This window comes from Miscanthus floridulus, chromosome 16, assembly GCF_019320115.1.
Source record: "Miscanthus floridulus cultivar M001 chromosome 16, ASM1932011v1, whole genome shotgun sequence".
Taxonomy (NCBI): domain Eukaryota; kingdom Viridiplantae; phylum Streptophyta; class Magnoliopsida; order Poales; family Poaceae; genus Miscanthus; species Miscanthus floridulus.
In genome coordinates, this window is record NC_089595.1 from 118,659,670 (window position 1) to 118,673,963 (window position 14,294).

The window sequence follows — 14,294 nt, forward strand, 5'->3', positions numbered from 1 at the left end:
TGCGAATTGGACAGACAGTGCGAGCAAATCCCGGGGTCTGCAAAAGAGGTAAGATTTCCTGACTTGGGCTTTGACCTTTCATTTAGATTCAAATTCAAGCTGCGACCCCATTTGGCAGAGACTCGATCAACCAGGTGCAGTCCAATAATTGAATTGTCATGGAAAGAAGAACCAAGCCGCAACTGCTCAATGGACTGAGGAAAATCAAGGCACTTGAACACAGATGTTCGAACCGGGATGGCGTTGGACTGAGGAAAATCGAGGCGCTTGAACACAGATGTTCGAACAGGGATGGCGTTGGCCCCAGTCATGATCTTGACTGAATGCTTAGCAGGGAGCCAGGAACTTTCTTCTTTAGAGATGAATTTTCCCCATTCTAGCTGCCAATTTGGACCTCCATTGTTCCAGAGGTGGATGAAGAACTTGTACTAACGACAGGTAAAAGAGCAGCATTTATAGAAGTGACCCACCAAGTTAGAAGAAACAGAGAAGTGAAACACACGATCGCCAAGAGCGAGGACCTTAAAATCAGCGGCAACTCCACCGAGAGAAGCTCGAAGAATCAAACCAATAGAAAGAGGACACAGGCGAAAAACACAGCGACCAAAAGAAACAACTAAGAAAAAAGGTTGGGTGGCGTTTCCAGAGATGGAGACAGGAGACCCAGGGGAACGCCAAATCTGGAGCTGAGTGGTCAAACCAGGTTGGAAGTCGAGGCGTGAGAGCTCCATGATGGCGTTAGCCATGTTGAGGAGCACCAAGGCAGAGGCGTAAGCAGCTAGAAACTGTCAAACATGGCGGAGGCCATTGGTGTTTGGACAGCTCTAACAGCATCGAAGGACTTGAACATCTTCCTGAGCCTGGAGACGCGGTGTTGGACAAGCAGATGAGGTGTGGAAGCCAGTGACCAATGGCGGCGAGGTGGACACCAGGGCCAGGGTGGCCACCGGTAGGGAGCTCAGCGGTGGAGCGTACATCGATGTCCTCGATGACAAGAGTCCTCTGTCAGTGCCAGCCCGACCAAGGCCACCCAAGTGTGATGGATGGTAACAATCTGGGTTCATGATGTTGGTGGCCTTGCGGATGTGACTACAGCGCCCGCACACATCGCCATTGGTTGCATGCTGTAGTGCTCATAGGACAAACAATTGTTGTGGGGGTGATGTCTCTTTTGTGCAGGATGAGGTGGGATGTGTGTGCGAAAGCCTCAACAAGCTCCGAGAGCCTTCAACGGCGACGCCGCTGGGTGCCACTCCATTCCTTGGAATTCATCAAGGCAGTTCTCTTCTACTCTTGGGACTCTTTAGGGATACTTTGCCTAGGGTCTCTAGGCAGGTGACGGCAACACTAGGTATTGTTTAATTTCCCCCTTGGAGGGGTTGACTAGGAGATCCCGCATAGTCTTGCTAGATGTTGGTCCATGTGGGACATTTAGGGCGTGTTTGATAACATGCCTCTGGCCGGCCTGACTATGGCCAGCTAGAGTCAGGTCCAAATGGTGCAAGTGATCGTGTTTGATTGCCGAGCTTTGCAGAGCCGAGCTCAGATGAGAACGTGTTTGTTTACCTGTACTGAGAGAGTGTGGCTACCTTGCACAAGAATGTGGTAGCCTTACCACCACAACACTCTTCACTGGCATTTCCTCGAGCAGTTGATGGGCGCGTGCCAGTCCAGCGCCATGGCATGGAGAAGCCGGTGGATTCAGGTGCAGAGGTGGGCTTGGCGTGGCAGCGGAGGCACCACGCACGCGCGCGCCCGGCGTGGCGCGGTGGCGGAGGGCGTGCGTGGCCGGCGTGGCGCGGCGGTGGAGGACGTGCATGGCTGACTCGGCGCGGCAGCGGAGGCACCACGCGCACGCACAACCAGCTAGGCATGGCGGCGGCGGCACCACACGCGTGCGGCCTCGCGGACTATCTTGGAAAGCTCCTCGTCGGAGAGTCGCTCGCCGAGGTTCTGGAGGACGTGGCGGAGTCCTGGTGAAGATGCGCAAGGCCTCCCGGAGCTCGTCCTCATCGGCGTTGCTGGCCTTCCGCATCTTGTGCGCCAGCAGGTGAGGGTCTAGGCGTGGCACCACGCTCGCACGCGGCCAGCCAGGCGCGGCGGCGGCGACAGTCACACGCGCACACCCGTGGCTCGTTGCGGCGGCGGTGGCACGACGGAGGCTCGGACGTCGCAGAGAGGAGCGCCGCGGGAGGGCGAGGTTGAGACGTCGAGGACCATGTCGAGCGGCAAGAGCGACGCGACCAACCTTCCTCTCCTTTCTCTGCCGGCGCAGACAAGCGACCGTGGGATTCCATCGGGAGGTGAGAGAGCGGTGGGTGAGAGAGATGAGTCGGGAGGTGACTCCATCTCGCCCGCCCGTGTGGGCTTCAGTCGGCCAGGCCCAGAAAAAACGACCATGGATTCCGTTTCCCAGGAGCCAGGAGAGAGAAAATGTTTTGCACCAATTGGGCCCGGCTCGCGAGTGGGCCTAAGACATCGAGTTGCTGCCCGAGGGCGTAGCCAGACCGCTGGGCCACGCTATCAAACAGGCCCTTAGTGCTCGTATGCAGGCCAAGGTTCTACAGCGTGGCCGTGCCTCCCATTTGCTAGACAATGTGTCACCTGCTCTCCTGAGTCCTGAGATGGCTTGCGGTGGTGAAGTTGGATTCGCTTTGATGTGGGATTTGTTGAAGCTTGATAATGATGACGCATAGTGACGTTTCTTCTGTTGTGTTGCCGTTGTGTTTTTGTGTTAGTGAGTTGATTCAAGTTGATTGTTTGGGCTACTGCATTTCGGATTTTCATCAGTTTTCCTTCAACTAGGTGACTAGGTCAATGACGTGCATTGCTACGGGTTTAAAAATTCATGACATCCTATGTGTATTTCCTAGTTAACACATACTATGAAAAAACCAGCTCAATTTTTAACATCCACTACCTGAACAGTTGTCTTAACGCAGCAATCTCATCCTCAGAAAGCTATTCAGCTATCACCTGGAGAATTCAACATGTAGTGCATATCCCAATGTTCTTGAATTGAACGCCAAATCCTAGATTTATGAATAGAAATGTTCAAAAGTACAACATAATTGTTCAACCATTAAAAACATTGATCCTTTGTATTAGATGCCCAAGTCTATAAAATAAATAATCTACACCATACATGTTAATACGACAAGTGATTTGGCTCACCTCTTGAACTTATGTGGTTACTACGACCTTCCGCTCTAATGGCTAAGTTCTTCCTTCCTCCCCTTTCCGCCCACAGGAATTTGGCACGAAAATCAACAGCATGGAGAAAGAATCACACCGTATATCAAATGAGCCGCAGAAGATACCGTTCAAATTATTAGCAGAGATAACAGATGGTTTCTCTGAGAAGGCAAAAATTGGCAGTGGTGCTTTTGGTCAAGTTTACAAGGTATGTCAGTTTACAAGAGACCTCTGTTTTTTACGTCATGAGTGAGCACTAAACACTTAGCATGGCTCTGATTTATGCAAGTTCTTTAATAGGGCGTGCTTAAAGATGGAACAGAGATTGCTGTGAAGAAGCTCCATTTCATACCAGGGGGGTTTGACAACAAGCAATTTGAAAATGAACTTAGTCACCTTAAGAGGCTCAAGCATGAAAATATCGTGCAAATAGTAGGTTTCTGCGATGAAACCGAGCAAGTAATTGTACCATACGAAGGGAGGCTAGTAGTTGCTGACATTATACACAGGTTACTCTGCCTCGAGTTTGTGCCCAATGGAAGCCTTGGCAAGATTCTTTCTGGTATGCTAGCTCTTCATGAGTATGTTATCAATACTATAATCGAAATACATGATATATACTTTATTAACAATTGTATTTGAGAAATACTTCTCTTTGCTCATGCAGAAAAATTCTCTGGACATAATTGGAACGTGCGCTTCAAAATAATTAAGGGGGTCAGTGTGGGCTTAAAGTACCTTCATGATTCTGGCATCATGCATTTTGATCTGAAGCCAGACAATATTTTGTTAGATGAGAAAATGGTACCAAAAATAGCTGATTTTGGTATATCAAGGTTAGCTGCAGGCGAATCGAACACCATTTCGACAATGACTCGTTTGGGGACCCCGTACGTTTATTCTCGACATCCTTTTTCAATGAACTAGTTTGCTTTATGTACTCTTATTTTATTATATTGTCATTTTTTTTTTGTTATTATGCAGAGGATTCATGCCACCAGAATTCATAAACAAGCAAATAATCTCAAAGCAGTTTGATATATTTAGCTTGGGTGTTATAATAAAAAGGATAGTGGTGTCTGGACTAAGCGACTATATGAGCATTGCTGACATGGAGGGCCAGGCTTTAATTAAGCATGTAAGGATAATTATTTGTATATGTTAATATACTACTCAAAGGATTTCTGAATATATGCTGGAGGAAGAACTTAACTACTACTTCATTACAAAATTTGTTGCTACTCCAAAAAAAAATGAAGTCGTTTAAATGAAGTACTATTTCACCCACGCCATTTTATCAAAATAGTATTGCCCAAGAAAGCAATTCTAATTCAGCGAATTTCGGATGAACCAAACAATTAAAGGCTAACTTTTGAAGTGTGTCATATATATCAAACAATTATTGGCCATACCTGAGTGATGTTCTTTCTCTTTTTTTCAGAATAGGATTCAAAGGAATAATACACTAGTGATATTCTATTCTAGTGAATCCTCTGCTAGTTGCCTAGTTCTTACAAGAAAGAGAAACCCGTTCATGTATATGGGTCACATGTAGAACACTGCTCACTATTTTTTAACTACAAATGTACAACACCCCTGTGGTCTCTTTCGTTTTTGAAGGTACACGACTCCTGGGAGAAGTTACAGGAGACATCGAGTTATGCATCACTTGAGGTAGATAGCAAACAGGTGCGAACCTGTATTGAGATAGCAGTAGTCTGCATGGAGGCCGATCGATACAAGAGACATACAATGCAGGATATCATGTGTAAACTGAAGGAAGTGGAAACTACGGAAGTTGGTGACTCAAGGTCCCGGATAGAAGAGGTACGGGTCATCATTTTTTTTAATAAAAAAATATTATTATCTTTTATCACAAGAGCATTGTATACTTCATTTTCAAATAGCAGATTATGTGGGCTAAAATTACCATAGATGAATTTGAGTACTTCATTGAGCCATGTCGTTTAACTTAGATTGACATCCCGCACAAATCCGAGAAATGGAACAAACATCCACCACCCCAGCCCCGCTCTTAGAGCAACTCTAAGAGTCTCTCAATATCTTTCCTTATTGTTAGGAATAAATATTTTAATGAAAAAAGTCCGTCAACACTCTGTTTAAATAGATCTTCAAATATTATCATTCTTTATTCTTGATTTCTAGCTAGCCAAAGTGGAGAGCAGAATTGACTCTCTAGAGTGCACACAAGATATATAACAACTGTTTTTTTTTTTGGAACAGAAAGGGTTTTAGGCCCCTACTGAAATATATTAAATAAAGAGAACCTGTATAGTAACAAGGGTACGAAAAAAAGCTAAGCTAAGCTAAGTCTGATATAGAACAACTGTTGGAGGCTAGAAAGATATAGAGAGTGATTTTATTCAAATATCTCTCTAAATGATGATTTTTTAAGAAAGTCTTTTGGAGATCTCTTAAGAGGAGCATTGAAGGAAGACGGAGCCACCCAATCGTTTAGAAGGCATATGAAAAAATGTCTTGGAAGGAGCCTAGAAAGGTTTAGGTCTTTCCAAGACATCCATCCATATATGCCTTGTAAAAGATAGGGTGGTTCCGTCTTCCTTCGATGCCCCTCTTAAGAGCATCTCCAAAAGACTTTCTTAAACTCACTCTCTACCTTCTTCCTTCAACATTTCTTTTTGCAAAATCTTCCTTCAACAATTAGTTGTACTTGTACTACATCAACTACTTCCCTTGTCCTCACTAAAAGTTCATTATGCTCTTGGTAGATTCACATGGGAGACATCCCGAAGACGCAGTATCCAGGTTAGTGCTACTCTACTGGTTTTGTGGTTTAAAACATAAGGCTAGCACGAACTGAAGGATTGGATCTATTTTGATACTCCCTCCATTCCAAATTATAGTTCGTTTAACTTTTTTGACTTCAAGTTTGACCACTCATCTTATTCAAAAAATTTGTGCAAACATAGTCAAATTTAGGTCATTCTTGAAGAACTTTTGTTAATAAAGCAAGCCACAACTAAAAAAGTGATATTTTGTACAAATTTTTGAATAAGACGAGTGGTCAAACTTAGGGTCAAAAAAGTCAAACAAACTATAATTTGGAACGGATTTAGTACATCATCTAGTGATGTACAAACCCAGCCTAGGATAAGATGATTGATGAATAAAATCAAACAACACTAATTAGTGTGCTCCTCGAACAATCGACAACATCCTATACCTTTTTGTATACAGAATGTGCGATAGTCTTCTCCAACTCTTTTGTTTTCTTTTTTTTTTCTTTTTTTTCTTTTTGAGTGTAACATGAGGGGTTCCCCCTACTGGATTTTATTAACAACGAACTAAAAAGAACTTAAGTGACCTCATGAAATGGCAGCCATGTCCTTTAAAATAAATGGTTAACAAATCACCATTTTAGAAGCAATTGATTGAGTATGTTTCACACACCAACAGCTCCGAGATTCATCTTGGATTTGTACTTTAATTTGTACACTAACATAAAGCAGTGATTTAAATATTCATATTTATATTAGCGTAAACTACAAACAAAAGGACCCTTATTTGGAACTGGACGTAACTCCGGCTCTAGATCAGGAATCTCTTGGTATTAGTATGAAGAGATTAATAATAGATTAAGCTGCTGAAGAACTTGAGGGCCACAAACCGGTAGTCTCTCGATCACGATCACTAGCAAACAAACAAAGAACCAACAAATGTCTTCCACCACAACCATATCTTTCGCAAGGCCAAAAACAAAACATGAAACCTGTGACCACTGGGGTCGCTGCACAAACATGAAACCTGAGACGGAGAGGAGCTAAAAAACTGGGCTTCATGGAGTCCAGCGTCAGGGCTCTCTGCCAAATCATCAGTCCTACATATATACAGTAATATATGTGATAGGATAGAATAAGGAGAAATGGCGTCGCACTTTCAGAACTAGAATTAATAATATTTTGACAACAAAGATATGTCACCAGGAAAAGCTGTTTCCATCCATAAGGAAGCGTCATCAGAAATGCCCACTGGCGCCAGCGGCAGTCTAGTAAGTGTACCAGCGGGGGACTTACCGTCAAAATTCTTGAATGAGATTACGTCAAAATTCTTGAACGAGATTACAGAAGGGTTCTCTTCGGAACAAGTGATTGCCACAGATGCATTTGGAACATATTATAAGGTGTGATTATGTTATGCGTTCATCATTTTCTTCCTTTACAAAAGTAGACAAGGGCATGCTTACTTTATGATATCTACGTGAAGTGAAACAGGGAGTACTGGAAGGTAAACAAGTAATTTTGGTGAAGAAGATTGGGGAAAATTCTCTATTGCCGCCTAGAAAACAGTTTGAGAGTGAGGTTAACAATCTTATGGTGTTCATGCATGAAAATATCGTGAGATTACTTGGTTACTGTCACGAAGCACAAAAGAAAGTGATACAGCACAATGGACGATATATTCTTGTGGAAGTTGTTGAGCGTTATCTGTGCTATGAGTATGTTCAGAATGGAAGCCTTGGCAAGTATATTTTTGGTACGTCGTCTATGCACTATTTGATAGATATACTTGTCACTCTAATATCTTGTGTTTATCAATTCAACTTTTGCAATGAAATACAGCGAGAAAAGAAACATTATTTCACATACTCAAACATTAAAATTCAAGTTCTATTCTGCTGAAAAAGTTGATCAAGTGTGAACATTTGTTGTATCGTTAGTATGTTATGGGATATACACTTCTGCAGCTCATTATCTTAACATGCTGCCATAATTACATATATGTTCGTTCTAGGTGAATCAAGGATTGATTGGGCGACATGCTTCAAGATAATTAAGGGGATCTGCCAGGGTTTGTATGTTTTGCACTGTACATTGGATAGGCCTCTTGTTCATATGAATCTTATGCCTGATAATATATGGTTGGATGACAATATGGTGCCCAAAATTGTTGAGTTCGCTCTCTCAAGGCTGTTCGGTGAAGAACAAACACGGATGTTCTCACAAAATGTAGTGGGATCATTGTAAGATAATTAATTTAAGCTATCCTCATTACTAATCAAATACTCCCTCCGTTCCAAATTATAAAATGTTTTAGCTTGCCTAGAAACATTTCTTTTACTATGTACCTAGACATAGTGTATATTTAAGTGTATAGCAAAAGCAATGTATCTAGAAAAAACAAAACGTCTTATAATTTGGAACGAAGTGAGTAGCATTTTCATGTCTATAGTAATGCTTACTGGCCCCTTTATATATGTTAACCCCCCAACTCTACAGAGGATACATGGCTCCAGAATATTTATATAGAGGTGAAATCTCAATGCAGTCAGACATATATAGTTTGGGCCTTATAATCATGGAAATCACAACGGGAGAGAAGAATATGCTCAACAAAGAAAACATGGCTGGGAGGAATTTCATTGAGAATGTAAGACAACGTCGGTTGATGATTTGAAGATACAATGTTTGCTTCTTATTAGCTGGATTATTATCAATTAGGACATAATTCCAATTTTGTAGGTACGTCAAAACTGGACATCCGATGAGCACATTGCATCGAAGTACCCATCATTAGATGTAGATAGCCTCCATCAAGTGAAAGAATGCATTACAATTGGGCTACGCTGTGTGGAAATTGACCGGAAGAAGAGACCCTCTATAACGGAAATTCTTGACGTCCTCCAACCTCTGCAGAATGGTACGAGCAGGTATGAACGGGAACCGGATGCAACTATATTTAGGTGTTTTTTTTTTTTTTTGTGTGTGTGTCTCTACTAGTATCTCCAACCTCTGCAGAATCTTGTTGTTTATATGCTACATTTCTAAGAAACTATGTTAACTTCCAGGTATCCCATCTTCGGTCTTTTTTAAGGAGAGATTTCTCAAATGAGATAAAACATCCTCTGTTATTTGTAGAAGATATGGATTTCCTTCCGGAGAAAACAACTTTTAATTTTGATGTCATGTCAATCCGTCACGGAAACTGTGTGGAAGTTTACTTCATTTGAGCATGACAACTCCGAATTATCTTTTATTTGTAATAATGTTAGATACAAAGAGTGCTGACGACAAACTGATGTGTCATTTCTGTTCGAGTGTGTTCATGTCAGTTAAAGAGTTGTTTCCTCTAGCTATATTTGTCACGGAAGTGATCTTAAGTTAATTTTATCAATTACTTATATGTTGAAACATCGGTTTCTAACAAGAGTGAGAAGTGGGCGGAGGCCTTCGTCTTAGGTCGGGGTCTCCGCCCGAGATGGGCAGAGGCCGGCCTCCACCTAAGACGGGCGGAGGTCCCTGAACGCAGCGCACTCCTGTCGGACAAAATCCTCTGTCGGAGGCTCCAGACAGAAGGTCGCTAAACGAGGGATTCAGTAGGCTTTGGCCAAGTAGGAGTAAGAGAAAGGGGCGGAGGCCCTCGGCTTTGGCCGATGCTCCGGACTCGGGCTTTGGCTCAGGCTCTGCCGGAAGGAGAGAGTGAGGATCAAGTACCGACTCACAAGAACTAGGGTTTCATAATTGCTTCACCAACTTCCTTCTCACAGTTACAAGTGTTCCCTATTTATAGGGCTCAACTACCACTTTACAGAGTTTACAACAGTGCCCCTCAACTGCTACGGTACATTCTAGGAATATTCCAGCCCTAGTGTCTAACCTCAGGGGTGTTCTCGTCATACCGTCTTGCAATGTCTTCACCTTGGGCCTAAGCCGACGCCCATTGGAGGCCCATCAACTGTCCTCACGTATGCCTTGCTGACTTGATCGTTCCTTGATGGGCCTCCGCCACCTTGGGGAACACCTTCGCCATGATCACTGCGCTTGGCCTCCGCTGTCCCGGGGAGAGCCTCCGCCGTCCCGGGGAGAAACTCCACCGTCATTCTTGTACTAGGCCTCCGCCGTCTTGGGAAGAGCCTCCGCTGGCTAGGCCTCGCCGTCTTGGGAAGAGCCTCCGCTGGCTAGGCCTCTGCCGTCTTGGGGGGAAGCCTCCGCCGGCTAGGCCTCCGCCGTCTTGGGGAGAGCCTCCGCCGGCTGGGCCTCCGCCGTCTTGGGGAGAGCCTCCGCTGGCTAGGCCTCCGCCGTCTTGGGGAGAGCCTCCGCCGGCCAGGCCTCCGCCGTCTTGGGGAGAGCCTCCGCCGGCCGGGCCTCTACCGTCTTGGGGAGAGCCTCCGCCGGCCGGGCCTCCGCCGTCTTGGGGAGAGCCTCCGCCGGCCGGGCCTCCGCCGTCTTGGGGAGAGCCTCCGCCGGCTAGGCCTCCGCCGTCTTGGCGAGAGCCTCCGCCGGCTAGGCCTCCGCCGTCTTGGGGAGAGCCTCCGCCGGCCGGGCCTCCGCCGTCTTGAGGAGAGCCTCCGCCTGCTAGGCCTCCGCCGTCTTGGGGAGAGCCTCCGCCGGCTAGGCCTCCGCCATTATTCCTTCATCAGGCCTCTTCGAGGGGGAGTTGACCCATACTCCGTGTGGGCTCCCCCAACAGTAGCCCCTCAGCTACTAGGTTATGGACGGTACTACATGACCTGGTAGATGTTCATACAAGAAGAGGCACTATACAACCCAGATCTTGGTTGCGAGGATTGTCCTCCGCAACCCGTTCATGCACGCCTCGCTAAAAACTCCATCCCAAAAATCCTATGGGAAAAAGGGCATGGAGAAAAGAGCACGCGCATGACTCTAACCTATACATGCACTAATTCCTTAGGCTTTTAGCTCTGGGTGCCTTTATCTTCCAGATTTCTTCATCTATGGCCTTCGGCTCCTTCTGCTGCTTCTATGGCATGGTTCATTGGCTTCGCTCAGTGCTCTGGTCTTCATTTCTAGGACCTTCATGATGCGTAGGTCTATATCCTTGAGGCCTTTGCTTCTGATGTCTTTTTGGCGCGCAGTGTCTCCAAGGCCCGATTGTATGAGCCTTCGTCTATGTCTCTTCTCGGTGCAGAGGTCTTCACCTTCGGGTCTTCCGCCATTGGTGTCATCTCGGCGTGCGGGTCTCCGCCTCCGAGGCCTCCCCCGGTCTTCATCTCTGGGGTCTTCGCCTCTAGTGCCTTCATGATGCGTAGGCCTTTGCTTCCAAAGCCTTCGCAGGTGTTCATCTCCTAGGTCTTTACCTCTGAGTCTGGTATCGTCTTGGCGTGCTGGCCTCCGTAGGCCTTCGACTTTTCTTCAGGCGGAGGTCTTCATCTCCGATCCTTCTTTGGGCGGAGGTCTTCGACTTTTCTTCGGGCGGAGGTCTTCATCTCCGATCCTTCTTTGGGTGGAGGTCTTCGTCTTTTCTTCAGGCGGAGGTCTTCGTCTCCGATCCTTCTTTGGGTGGAGGCCTTCGTTTTTTCTTCAGGCGGAGGTCTTCGTCTCCGATCCTTCTTTGGGTGGAGGCCTTCGTCTTTTCTTCAGGCGGAGGTCTTCGTCTCCGATCCTTCTTTGGGTGGAGGTCTTCGTCTTTTCTTCAGGCGGAGGTCTTCGTCTCCGATCCTTCTTTGGGTGGAGGCCTTCAAATAAATCTTCGTTCACGAGCGCCAGACAAAAGGCCTCACGCTCCTGAGTGGTTGGTCCTCCGGTGCACTCCCCTAGCCCCTCTTGGCTGGCGTTTGTGGCCGAGTTTTTAGCCGCAATTGGTGTAGTCGACGTAGTCATAGTAGTCAAGGTAGAAGGTTGTTGTGAGGCCTTCAAACCGTTGCTCACGAGCACCAGGCAAAAAGACTTGATGCCCTGGAGAAGCTGGTCCGCGTGCTTCCCTAGCCCCTCTTGGCTAGTGCTCATGACCAGGTCCTTAGTGACGCTTGGTGTAGGCGACACAGTTGTAGTAGTGGAAGTAGGTGTTCAGAACCAAGTTTGTCGATGTAGACGTCGACGAAGGTGTTGTAGAACTTGGTGTCAAAGGTGTCGACGGAGGTTCTTGAGCCATATTGCAAAAGTTGTTTGACAGAGGCGATGTTGTTGTACACGATGAAGGTGTCGATGAAGCTCCTCATGCCGTCGCGTTGGCGGAGGCTAGTTATCATGGTTTTGCCGAAGGTCCTCCTGCAAAGCTGCTTGGCGAAGGCCAAAAGGTGTTTTTGGCGGAGGCGATGTTGGTGAAGTTACCGAAGATGGTTGCGGAGCCCCTCATGCCGAAGAGCTTGGCGAAGGCAATGCCTACATAGACGCCGATGCCGTGTGTCGAAGGCCGGAGAAGTCGTAAAAATGCAACTGAGTTGATCTCCTGCATTTTTAGGGACTTGGGTTGGACATTATAGCTTCGTCGAATATCGACTTGCTTTGCAAGTCTTTCGACACCCGGAAAGGCACTGGCTTTCCCACTAGCTACAAAAAATGGTTAGTCATTTATATGATACGTGAAGGTAGCACGAGAGCCTTAGCTCCGTGACCTGGTGCCCATGTTGGTTCAGGACTTCTTCCAGGATTTGATGTCTCAGCACGACAGCCTTAGCTTCGTGACCTGGTGCCCGTGTTGTTTCAGGACTTCTTCTAGGATTTTGATGTCTCAGCATGATAGCCTTAGCTTCGTGACCTGGTGCCCGTGTTGTTTGAGGACTTCTTCTAGGATTTTGATGTCTCAGCACGACAGCCTTAGCTTCGTGACCTGGTGCCCGTGTTGTTTCAGGACTTCTTCCAGGATTTTGATGTCTCAGCACGACAGCCTTAGCTTCGTGACCTGGTGCCCGTGTTGTTTTAGGACTTCTTCTAGGATTTTGATGCATAGAGTTATGGCGCTCGTGTATTCTCGGGACTTCTTCCGGGTGGCCCGGGCCATGCATTGCAATGTACTTACGCAATATATGTATGCGATGATGAGAATGATAGCATTTGCGCAAAAATATTTAAAAGGTGTAAACTTATTATGCATGCTGCAAGAATGTTGGTTAAGTTTGAATGAAAGACAAGCTATGCATATAAGAAATAATGTCCTCAAATGAGAGGGTAATAGTTTTAGATGGCTAGTGAAGGCTGCCACTTGAGAGCCTGCATGAGCACCGGTAAGATTCATAGCAGTGACTATAGTAAGGATTAGTTCCCTGTGAAGGTTAGCTCAAATATTTGATTGATATAGATATTATGAAGATCTTCAAAGAATTTAGTCAGTATAGCCTGCAAAAAAAAAGAGGAAAACATGTTAGTGTTTGTGGGTTCGAAGGTTGGTTGGATGTCGAAAGTCAATTTTTGATGGAGGTCTCCGACTAGAAGGCTGTTAACAGGCGAAGGCTATAGAGTGACGAAGGCTACCAACTGATGAAGTTCAATGAGTGACGAAGACCATTCAGTGACAAAGGCTGCTGAAAACCAATGATAGATGAAATCCACTGATTGATGAACGAAGACCATGACTGACGAAGGCTCAAAAAGACGAAGGCCAAAGACTGACAAAGGTTATTGACTGGTGAAGGCCAATACGTGTCAAAGGCACTGACCGGCGAAGACCGTTGACAGATGAATAATCGGCGAAGGTCCTTACTGACACATGCCCTGCTGAAAGTTGTAGAGAACCTTGATTGATGAAAGCCACTGACTGATGACGGAGGCTGTTGACTGATCGAAGGCTGCCCACTGACTGATGACGGAGGCTGCACTGACATATAATGAAGACCAGTCTCCGCCTAAGATGGGCGGAGGCCGGCCTCCGCCTAAGACGGGCGGAGGTTGTTGGTTGTTGAATACCACTTACTGGAGAAGGCCATTTGTAGATGAATATTCACCGACTCATAGAGGATCACTGAGTTATCTGATAAGTGTTGAATATTCCATGAGAACCACTGACTGGCGGAGGTTATTGACTGATTCATATAATTGTTGGACAGATATGTGACGAAGGCTGATCACTTAACGAGAAGAATTGCCTGCTGTAGAGTATTGACTGATTTGGCTTGAGGAGGTGAAAACACGCATATAACGAATGAAAATATATTCTAAGGGAGGATAAGAGATACTTACAGTACTGGTGACCTGCATGTTATTGAAAAAGAGATTCGACAAGAGTTGAAAATTGTTTTAAGTTTAGCCGGGTCAGGACCAAGCATGTATAGCCACTCAGGCCATGCTTTTGATGTGGCGAAGGCTGCAACAACTTTTTTGGTCACATTGGTGACAAGTTGTAAGCGAAGGTTAAATTTGGAGATTTGCCTAAGTGAGGCGAAG

The 14,294-nt window shown here is 45.8% G+C and overlaps 1 protein-coding gene across 1 annotated transcript; it reads left to right on the forward strand.

The window, feature by feature from the left end:
• Positions 1-1,872: 1,872 nt before the first annotated feature.
• LOC136511384 (receptor like protein kinase S.2-like) lies at positions 1,873-8,870 on the forward strand (the record flags this gene model as incomplete). Its single annotated transcript, XM_066505458.1, has 12 exons — positions 1,873-1,950; positions 3,251-3,403; positions 3,496-3,757; positions 3,863-4,085; positions 4,180-4,333; positions 4,816-5,022; positions 5,946-5,982; positions 7,161-7,357; positions 7,449-7,710; positions 7,969-8,197; positions 8,454-8,604; positions 8,697-8,870. Coding segments are annotated over exons 1-12 (2,127 nt in total), but the record flags the coding sequence as incomplete, so codon positions are not given.
• Positions 8,871-14,294: the final 5,424 nt, after the last annotated feature.